This window comes from Micromesistius poutassou (assembly GCF_964030765.1).
Source record: "Micromesistius poutassou genome assembly, chromosome: 10".
Lineage (NCBI taxonomy): Eukaryota > Metazoa > Chordata > Actinopteri > Gadiformes > Gadidae > Micromesistius > Micromesistius poutassou.
The window spans coordinates 12,367,604-12,379,208 of record NC_140280.1 but is presented as its reverse complement, the minus strand read 5'-3'; the positions used below and the strand labels follow the sequence as shown (position 1 = coordinate 12,379,208).

General features: G+C 41.7%; 1 protein-coding gene across 2 annotated transcripts; it reads right to left on the bottom strand.

Moving 5' to 3' along the window:
• Positions 1 to 146: 146 nt before the first annotated feature.
• On the bottom strand, positions 147 to 10,696 carry slc25a14 (solute carrier family 25 member 14). 2 transcript variants are annotated; one of them, XM_084474499.1, is made up of 9 exons: positions 10,563 to 10,696; positions 9,882 to 9,972; positions 9,054 to 9,192; positions 7,931 to 8,025; positions 5,909 to 5,994; positions 5,430 to 5,525; positions 5,182 to 5,306; positions 4,663 to 4,876; positions 147 to 3,941 (listed from the first exon to the last, which is right to left on the bottom strand). In XM_084474499.1, exons 2-9 carry the CDS (start codon positions 9,943 to 9,945, stop codon positions 3,900 to 3,902), a joined length of 861 nt encoding a protein of 286 aa, XP_084330625.1. In that variant the 5' UTR covers positions 9,946 to 9,972; positions 10,563 to 10,696; the 3' UTR covers positions 147 to 3,899. The 2 variants fall into 2 exon arrangements, with proteins under 2 accessions (XP_084330625.1, XP_084330624.1); XM_084474498.1 differs by having other exon boundaries at positions 9,882 to 10,129; positions 10,563 to 10,608.
• Positions 10,697 to 11,605: the final 909 nt, after the last annotated feature.

The following is an 11,605-nucleotide window of genomic DNA, read 5'->3' as shown; positions in this document are numbered from 1 at the left end:
TCAAGTAGGCCTATGCAATAACCATAAAACAATCATAATAACGAAACTATTATTTTGACACTCCTTTCTGTTACAGCCAGCTGGTCGAAGGGTTCTAAGAATCACATTAGGGTAAATAGGCCTGGATGATCAAAAAAGGACAAGTGAAATATGAAAACCATAAGTGAATATAGTTTATTACAGAAGGCCCACATGTATTTTATATGAAGCCAAACAAACTAGCAAAAGGGAAAATAATAGTTGACACATCATCTCAACCATACCAAGCCATGCCCAAACAACCGGAAGGGAACGGTGACATAAACAGTAGTTCAATGGACATGTTGCCAAAGTGCGGTGGAGCTGAAATGTACCGGCCAACTCTCTACACATGAACTTGTAAGGGGTGGCAAAACGCTGAGTCGTCATGCCAAGAAAGGGCGAGTAGGAGACACTAGAGTGAATGATTTGTATAACTAAGTACACCAAGCAGGTAATAACATCAACAATTATGTTTGTTGTCAAAGAGGTGTGGAAGATTGAAAAAACTGTACTAGAGTAATCCAATTGTAAAAGAGAAAATGCCTAATGACCACATCGTTTGTTTGGACTAATTCGATTTGGATCGGTAGAGTAGACATACACATACATGTAAAGCAATTGATACAAATCAGTTATCAGAATCAGTAAAAGAATGCAATTAGATTACATTCATAAACGTGGGTATTCCAGTGAGGTACACAATAAATACGAAGATCTGTAATCTGAAAAAGACTACAATTTATAAAGTACCTATTGTAAAACCAAAGCAAATATCAACACCACATTTAAAACAGACATTTCATGATGAACTGAATGTACATTTTAAAGACAAGTTAAAAAAATCGAATAAAACTTGTGTACGTGTAAAACCAAATATTATGTGCAACGTGAAAAATATCCTGGATTTTGCAAGACAGAAAAGCAAGTCCCAGGACTGTACATTTTGTACACGCAACCTTTCTCCCACAATGGCCATGTCAACAATAAACTGCACTTTGTGTATCCATTTTGGTTTAAATCTCCAGGTTCTGCACGTATACACAATTTTACACAAATCAAGCTGTGACAAACCATTAAAAACATTAAAAACTTGAAAATGTTGAAGTCAGGATATTGTAAATGATCAATAAAATCATAGAAAATCTACAAAATATAAGAAGCCAACACAACAAACAGCTGTTTGCACAACACTAAACACAAATGCCGCTGTTATAAGATACACAATTGCGTCATTCAGCCAAATAATCAGGAAACATTTGTTACAAATATTTTCCATTGGCTACTTATAAACAGATATGCTCTTTCGAGGAGCATGTCTGTTCAATTTGGCACAACAGAAATGTATGCTGCTCATCCTGACACACCAATCATCTCAAGTGTGTGCATGTGTGTAAGGATGCACAGAGCATACAATTGATGAAGGCAGCAGACCATAACTTGTACTTGACTTGGTTGAACCTGATTGAAGATTGTTGACCATACTCAGAGACACTCCTATAACAAATTGGTTATTACCTCATTCATTTAGCTCCTATATTAGCCTGAAGAGTTGTTTCTTTGCGAAAGGATGTGTGAACGAGTAACAAAGTGACATTACATGAAATCAGTTCGAAATCTGGCTGGGTTAGAGCACAATGAAACGGTCTCATCCAATAGCATTGAGACTAAAGCAGGAAGCAAGTCAAGTGTAATATACAAGGCTCAAAATAGGTAATGCATATTCAGACCTCAGGCTAAATAATATATTTTCCTCTAGTCTCTAGTCTTCAACTACGGGGAAGAGAAGCCTTCTCAGAAATACCGGCATGACACTGAAAGTTGTTCTCCAACATGATACAAACAGTAATCATAAAAATAAATGTACTGTTAAAAAGGACTCCAAAAGGAGCCACTGCAACATAAAACCAGTACAAATATATGTTGACCTGAACAATCAGTAACAATGAAGATTCACATTCTTAAGTTGTCATGTTTTTGTAAGGTGGCAGTAATTATTATATATGAACCAATAGTTGCCAATTGTTGTTAATAGTTATAATAATACACTATTCCCTTTTTATAGCCCTCAGGACCCAAGGCGCTTTACATATGGGGAGCTTGGAGATCATCCTGACATGTGAACTCAGAATGTGAACGTGATCAGCATGGTCTGCAGGCTAACATATGGGAGCCCCATGAGCCAGGAAGAATATACAAATAATAATCCTAATCCGTTCCCTGGCCACTTTCTAACTGCACACCTTGACACGCAATACTGACCTGTTTGTATTTTGTCAAAACTACTCACACAAATATTTGTAGATGCAAAGTTCCTCTTAATACATGTCATCCAGTAATATGTGTGGATGGAAAACAGAGTCAATGCTAATAGCAACGACAGCAGAATAATGTTGTGGTCTGAACCTCAACACCGTATGATTTTCTGCAAATAATGGATGAGAACTGAACTGAACTGAGATTTTCAAAAGACTACAAATAAGTAAATTGCAGTGGTAGGTTGCTTTGGTAAGGATTCTGGGTTGGTCATATGAGGAATTTAGGAAGTTTAAGACAAATCATGAATAATGCATAATTGCATATGTATATTTATAGGCTCACAGAGAGCCTTAATTTGTTAAATCAATGTAATATCCCAATGTCATGCCATTAACCTTGTCTTTTTTTTTTTTTTTTTTCAAGAAAACTATTGTTCATTGATCATTTTAGCAATATTAAAGTAAAACTACAAATCATAATTTCCAAAAAAAAAGCATATTGGTAGGAATTTGGATTTCGGGAGTATGGACATACAGCTTTGTGGGAATGCCATGTCGGTTCTAGTGAAAAGATAGTGAGACTTTAAAAAACTATCCGCTTGCAACACCAACTGCAACTGTTCCCAGAACCACACCCTGCCCCGCGTGTCTCCGTGGTGAACAGTGGGAGGGACACACCTGGTGATCAGTGGTTCCTTCAGTGGTTACCTAAGTGTCGGGAGCCTCGTCGACAGTCAACAACAGTTCAGCTAAAGTGCAAAACACCCCACGCAATCAGGTGCTGGCCAACACACACACACACACACACACACACACACACACACACACACACACACACACACACACACACACACACACACACACACACACACACACACACACACACACACACACACAAAACTGGTGAGTTGAAGTTTGTCTATACAGACAGCTTTTACCGTACAGACACTTTTACTTTTCGGTTGCCAGGAACCCATTCCTAAGTTGTAACTATAAAAAAAATAAAATATTGTACATTCATAAAAGACTTGACATAAAGCTAATGCCAAGACATCAAGTAAACCCAAACCAAAGCAGACAAGCCCTTTGGTCAGCAGAACGGAAACACACACTATAACGAGCAGGGCGGGCTGTGCAGCGGTACATACAACCATCTGGTCCGCTCTGGGATGGCCTCCTCTGTTCAGCCTGACCCTTAGCTGCCTGCTCAGTGTTAGCCGACAATGATCAGAGTGAAAAACAAACAACAAACAGTCGATAGTATTGCACCGCTTTCAAACCACCGCACACATAAATAAATAAAATACGTGATGAGAAAGTAAACACGAAAGCAGACTCTTAATCAACGTGTTGTTTTTGGAGGGGTGGGGGGGGGGGTGAGTGTGTGCAGGCGCTGGTGATTTCCGGAAGTGCGGTGAGGGGGGGATGGGTGGTTGGGAGGGGAGGGGGGGGGGCAACATCAGGAACATGCCAGTGGTTGGGCTCCTTACACACGCACCCACCACGTGAACAAACAGTCGCGCTTCATGGTTAAAAAGGAGAGTCCCGCCGGGGGCCGGCGTCACTGCCCCTGTAGACTGTAGGCTTCATGGTTAAAAAGGAGAGTCCCGCCGGGGGCCGGCGTTACAACGGCATCTGCTTCAGCTTCTCGAAGGTGATGAAGAACTGGGGCACGCCGTCAAGGTCAAGCCGTTGGCTGCATTTTGGATGGTGAATGTAAACTAAGCACTGATACTAAAAAATGGATCATTTTTTTCATAGTCGCAATGTGTGACATTTAATCCAACTCGTTGCTTTAAATGACCTGGACACATCAGTGGTCAATGCTGATCGATAATGATTGCAATAATGTTATCAATGAAATCACATCTTAGCATAGATAAACAAAAAAGTCTTGCCAGCCTGTACCTTTCCCTTTGTTAACACTCCCAAAACCCCTCCCATTAGCCCCACCCGGCCAGTCTGGTGACGCTCATTTGAGTCACACAGTTGCACAGCAAATTACAGTGGACACAAAACTGTTATAGAGTTTTGAATTCTGAAAGTCCCCTGCCTAGCAATTGGGAGGGGCTCCATTTTACTCATTGTGACGTTAAATTTAAACAACCACATTATGTACATAAACATACACATTATTAATAATATTAATATTATTGTCACTATTATTTCCATTCAAAAAATAACATTACCAAAGGAGGGCAGTAAATGGATCTAGGATCTAAATTTGCATAGCGGCTAGGAAGAAGTCCTTCAGATCAGCCTCCAGGCCTGTCCCCTTAGACCCCACCTTATGAAGCACCGCTAGACAAACAGAAGCCATCCCCCCCAAACAAACGCTTGAGAGCCGCGCCCCAGGGGGCCGTGGGCCCTGCGCCGGTAAGGATACGATGATGTTCCAGGGGCCTAGTCTCAGCCAGTTGGGCCAGAAGCCCTTGTAGAGGGCGAAGAAGCCCTCGTTCTTCCACGTCTGCATCACGCCGTCCAGCGTGCCCTTGTAGGCCGGCCCTCCCGACAGAGCGCGCTGGTTCATCATGCGCGTGCGCACCACGTCCACCGGGTTGGACGCCACCGCCCCGGCCAGGCCGCATGTGAAGCTGGAGCTGATGGTGACATGGATACAAACAGGAACCACGTGAAGCAGGTACACTTTCAGAGGTGAGGGATCACTTTTGAATAATGTGTCTCAAGGCACGATTATAACCCATTGTTTACGTTTTTTGAAACAAATGGATTGAACAACGTTTGGTACGAGGTTGTTCCGTCATTGCAGCAACTCAACACTCTGAGAATGCAAGCGCAGTTGAAATGGCAGTGATACACAATATAGGATCAATCCTCTGCCTCCCGGTTCATAAAGCGTTAACACCAGAAGATCAGCCGCAGAACACCAAAATAAAAGGCTTACATGAAGTGTGTCAAGATGGTGTCTCCCATCGTGCCCGAGCTGATGAGGTGCTTCTTCGTGATGTCATAGACAGGAAGTTCCACTCCGACGACGATGGCCGCCCGTTGGGCCGTGGGAATCACCCCCTGGGGAGAAGGGAACGCCCATGTGACCACACATCATGATTCCAGTTCCATCCAGACTTAAACATTGGATTGAGTTTAATTTCCAGTGCGTTTGTTCGAGATATGATCCCGAACACAACTTACTCTCCACAGCCCCCTGGTCCCTTCCGTCTTGTAGATGTTGACGAAGTTGGAGATCATGCTGCCTTGCAGCAAGCTGCCCTGGGCCTGCATGCGGATCTGAAACGGCCAGGCAGAGCACGCGGTGATCATTGAGGATGTAGTCCCATAAATAAGTGGTGATTATCAAGTTAAAACCAATAACATGCACGTGAGAACAACGCTTCGGATGTGGCAATATTAATTGTATGACTAATCCATTCATCAATAGTTATAACCAAATTATTACACAAAATATGCTGCCATTAAAGTGACTGAAGATCAGTACAGATCCTCACACAACACATGCATAATAGACGCAACTCTTTCCAGCCTACTGTCTAGTGTTTCTGTTTCTCATTCATTGTTCAGCAATTGGAAACGACCCCAGTGTGACAGCCCAAGCAGCCTCCTAGTACCCCACACTGCGGTTTGTAAATGTAACGAAGTGCGTGGAGAATGACCTTGAGGACATCAGTGGGATTGGCCATGGAGGACGACAGCACTCCGGAAACCACCCCACAGAACACGTTGATCACCATGGTTTCATCTGCCAGGGAAGACACCGGATACACGTTTCGCCAACGCACGCACATGCGCACATGCACGCACACGCACGCACTCAAACTCACCATGAAGATTACATTCTTCGTTTTGAATGAAAATATTAAAACAGGGTTTAAATAGGTTTTCTATAGGTTATGATCAGGATGACAATCAAATTAACGCACCTAAATGGAAGAACGCTAGCCCCCTCTAGTGGCCTATGTAGATAATGCAAGTAGTGTAAAAGAAGGAACCCACACCAGTTTTTAAATAGCAGCATCATGGTGCCACCCATGCTGACAACCCCTCTACCACAACCTGCTTAGCAAACAAATATAAAGTGAGAGACATAACATGCAAACATTAGCACAAGGTGTCCAAACAGAGACCGAAACATTTAATATTTTTTTGCTTTGAACAGATTCTCCATCCTCTCTCCAACTTCCAACTCAGATCCATATCCGTCATACAGGATTGAACACCACACTGACTCTATTCAAAAAGGAAACGCTCAGGCTGTGGTTTCCCTGAGTATGCTTACACTGAAAACCACCATGATTTCAGGGGCATGACCTTGGTTTCGATTATTGTGTCATAATGAACCAGAGACAATGCCACAATGCCTCCTTCATACAGTAGCCTCTCTGCACCTTGTGCATGTACTGCACCAGCAGAATGAGCAAAGGAAACTGATTTTGTCTAGCATTATGAGATCCAGCAGCCCTACTGTGTTATGGCCTTGTACATCGCAATGGCTGTCTCCAATTTGCAAGCATAGTAGTCTTTTTTTGGTCAATGTTTAGGAAAGACTTGTGAAATCATTTCTCATTATGAGGAGAGATTGTTGTGTTTGAAACGGCCAGTGTTTCTCCCGGGAGACATGGAAAAACATTTATTGGCCTAGGTAATGGTTTATTTACGTTGATTTAGGATTCGACAGTACTATAACTCTCTTGAGTCCTCTCAATATGGCAGAGTATCGTCAACCAAAAATCCCATGATGCATTCTGATGTACAAACCCTATAGCAGAACTTCAGGGGGAGACCGCACAGAGCCTCGGAAACCAGAAACTGCAAGAGGCGGAGTTACGCCTTGTTTCCTTGGTTACAGAGTGGATTTCTACAGTGGCCAGTCTACACGGTGTTAATTTGAAAACTTTACAGTAACTTTTTTACAGTTTACTACTGCTGTTCTGACAAGTTTGTGTTAGCCAATTGAGATTATAGATCCTTCTTTTCCAGCACCATGATTAGTCTCATCAAAAATGAAGTGAAAGAAATTTAAACTACTTTGTTTACCCATATTTGAGCTCATCTGCCATTAGACTTAGATATTAATCCAAGTCTGATTTGTGAGACTAAGCAGCACGCAAATCAATAAGCAGCGATCATCTAGATTGTGTTAACATCCTGTTAGAGCTTGTGAAGATAGCGAAGATAGTGAAGATAGACAGCCATCCAAAGCAATAAGCTGTGCCTTGATTCCATTTTTTACCAGGCAGGTTTCCAAAGAGGCACAACATTTACTTCAATGTTCAATGTAATACTTTTTTATACCTTTTTACCACTTTAATGTAAATGACAGTCCTCAATCTAGAGACTATACATTAAATTGAATTGTTATTTGTTCTAATTCTGTCCGTTTATCCCAGCAGTGCTGCTTTTCTGACAACAAGTTATCTCGCTAGTGCAGGGGTCAACGCAGCTTGTGCATGCCGCGGCAGTCAAATAAATATCTATTGCACATAAAATACATTAAAGTTGGACATTTATCGGTTAAGGGTTTGTTATTTTTGTTCCCCCGACCGTCACAACAAATATTTAAGATGTATGCAGATTTTATACAAGAATTTGTAATGCCTTTGAGGGTACCCTGCATATGCACACTTGCCACAGTTATCTTTAGGATGTACTTGTTTCTTTAAGGAAAAGGAACACACCTTCAGGATTGGTGACAAACAGTCTCTTGAGGGTGTTGTACGTTCCGATTTTGATTGTCCCGTACGAAGCTTGTCTCAACAGCGCCGGGGAAATCCTGTCAAGAGAAAGTGCCGTATAAATGACTTTTCATGATGTGTTCTACTTGCAGGTAAATCCCTGAAATGTCAATTACATAATGTACTCAGAATGTACTTCTGGCTCATAAAATATCTTGATGTGGCAAAAATTGTACTTGTACACCCCAGTAGTCAACCTTAATGTGTAGCCCTGATCATGCTCACACACAATCCAGAAATGTTTTGTCATTTGTCTATGGATCAGTAATATAATAAAGATGGAACTTTGCACCCCAAATTGATATCAACGCTTCAACACAAACCCGATATCCCCCTGATATGAGTGATCAACTAACAGCAGGAAGCTGAAGGTAGAGTTACATCAGAGTCCTATTTTGTAAAAATCCAATAGCAATAGGATTGCTATTTAAAGTACTGCAACTATTACATATCATAACAAATATCCTGTGGTAAAACTATAATTTTAGTACTGCTTCGTATTCCTCTTACCTTGCTGTAGTTTATCGTCAACCATTCACCATGCCCTAAACATGTATGTTTAGGACACATAGTACGGAAATCATCTTAAAGATTTCATGGTTGAGATGTATATGTTACTGTATTTGTCTATGGGCTTGTTAATTATAAGCTTGTTTGTTTAAGGCGTTTTCTGTGTTGACGCAGCCTGTGAACGAACATCTGAAAATCATTTCGGCTCACACAATCATGAATTTATTTTAGTAAACACGTCTCCCCTTCTGGCCCCCTTGAAGAGTTTAACAAGATGCACCGGTCAGTGAGTTTGACCCAGACGGACCTCATACTGGACGTGTATAATATCTCTGGTATAATCACCATGTGTGGTCATACCCTGGGTATAATTTTAGCCCTAGACGGACACCGGAGCAGAACAACCAATGCCAGCAGGGGACTGGGAGGATTTTAAGCCATTAAGAGATCGGTAGGATTCCTCCATAGCTAGTGCTTGAAAACGGTGAGAGGTTTTTTACGTGGTTTTAACTAGAAGTAGATAGACATTGCATGGGCACAAAGGTTGGCTGATCACCCTGAGTAGAGTGCCTTGACGCCCTCCTCCTTGCCGATCCTGTACAGGGCGTGGAACATCCCCTTGTAGCGGACCTCCATGTACTGGGCCTGGCCCTGGACCTGCAGCCTCGTCTTGGTGCAGTCGATGGGAAACGTACCTGTGGAGGGAAACCATAGTCGTTAATGACCAATAAACTTTGCTTGTATATATGAATGTATGTATGTATGCATGCATGTATGAATCATGTAACATATATGAAACAAGAGGAACTAGCGAATTATTTGCTGGCAAGGGGAATTCATCTTGGATTGCAAATCTTCCCACTGTGGGACTAATAAAGGATTATGTTATCTTATCTTATTACAAGAATACATGTATTTTTGTAGAAGTGTACCAAAACAACATAACCTACACAGTAGTCACATAAAAAGCAACAAGGATTACTTTTGATCAAATGTTTTGGGTGGGGTAAGAATATATAGTCCTTCACACAAAATATACATGAAAAGCATTACTATAACACTTAGAAACAAGATAATAATGTAATTAAATTAAATTAAAACTTGTCTTATGCGTTGTATAATCTTATTTAAGAAAATATGTATGCAATGCTATGACATTATTACAACTCCAAGCTCAAACTGCAATTGAAATGTGTGATGCATCATGGTCAATTATCTCGTAAAGTACTTGAAATCAACTGCAACATAAGTATAGGGTTCTCTGCTGATCTGCGATGCTTTCAAATACAAGGTGATGATTAACTGTATATTTATTGTAAGCATTAACAAAATGAAATCTTAGCATGAAAAACAGCTAATGCGAATGCTTTTGTCCATCACGTACCGAATTCTGCGACAATCGAGGCCATCCCTCCGTAAATGAACGGTTTCCAATTTAAATTGGCCATCTCCGTTACAGCGGCTGCGTCAACCTGCTGTAGGCCGGTGAAAAACAAAAGTAGTAGGCCGAGATAAACATAAACATACACGCAAACATAATGCTGCAGCCTCAAGAAATATAACATCTTGGCGAGCCTTGGTCAACTGATTCTACTGGATACAGGCGTCCTCAGCATCAGCATCCACAGAGCACTGCGCCGGAAAGAGAAGCCAGCTCGATTAAACCTTGATGTAAGGAATGTCATAGATTACGGAGCTTTCCATTGGCTGAAAGTGAAGTCAATCTGGTGGAAAGATGTTCCGATTGGCTGAACGCGCCGGGGCGGGGGAATATTGAGTGGCAGGTGCTGACAGCACCAGTGTCGGTGAAAATAAGGACTTATTCTAACCAGTTAAAACACGGATAGTTGATTGACAACATATATGCATGCTCTCCGGCCATTCATTTGATTTGAATTAATTAAATATGCACGTCGTGCACATTCATCAACAAACACAAGGTCGTCCATAGGAGCTCAGTCGCTAGCAGATGGCCTTGCTAACGGTTAGCGATCAGTTCTGTAGAACAGTAAGCCGGCTCGTGAGCAGCACAGGATGAAGCACGCACAACGACACGGAGGCATACCTGTTATGTCCTCGAAACGCCCAGCCTGCTATTGACCTTGTCTTGCATAACTCGTCCGAAACCTAGTTTTTCTTAAAATGACACAAAAGTTGTCCCATAACGTTAGCTTTCCATTGCCTGTGGGTTTAGCGCAAACAGGAACACAAGCAACCGGAAGTTTGTAGAGCGTTCCTCTTTCACAGCGACTCCCACTTCAGAGAAGTTCAGCCCTGAACTCCCGCCCCAAACTGTTGGTGGTCAGATGTGATGATCAATTTTGTGTTTCTATGTTTTTATGTTGAGATACGGCCTTGATAGTCATTTTATTATTGCTTGTGTTATTGCAGAGATTTTTCACATAGTATGGAAGCCAATTTCCGCCAGAGGAAATACATCTCACAAATTGATGGAAAATAAACTACATTAATATGACTCGGTTCGTCGAAATTGTGACTGAGTATCTCTATTTTAGTGCTCACCTGTAATCTGATGAACTGGGCCGGGAAAGACAGATTAAGAACTTAGTAAATTTCGACCACAATATGGTAAACATTTGCGTTCTGTTAAAGCGACTTCAGCCACATATCCTAGGCCTACGGTAAGACCTAAAATGGAAAGATGAGTGAAAACACCCATACCAGTTTAGCATGTATCGAATCATGGAGCATAAACCGACAAATTGTTCAGGGAAATACATTTGAACACCAGCCATTTCGTCCTATGAACTTGCATGTAAATAGTAAGCGCTTTCGTCGTTTGTTGGAGCTGGAGCGTCAGAGCTATTCTCCCCCGATGGCCACTAGATGGCGCGCAGGGACTTTCATGAACCTTCACCACAGTAAATGTATTATTGTGTACAAGATTCAAAAGTTTGCCAAGGTTTATGACTAACACATTGTAATCCCCTTGGTTGGAGTTCAGTGTCAACGCTAAAACATTTAAAGAGGGATGGCATTTCAAAATGCCACCACAGATACAGATTGGTATCAGTTAATTGATGCTGGAGGACACACTGGCATTTTCCACTGGTTCCAACGAAAGGTGAAGGTTATGCATGTGCTGTA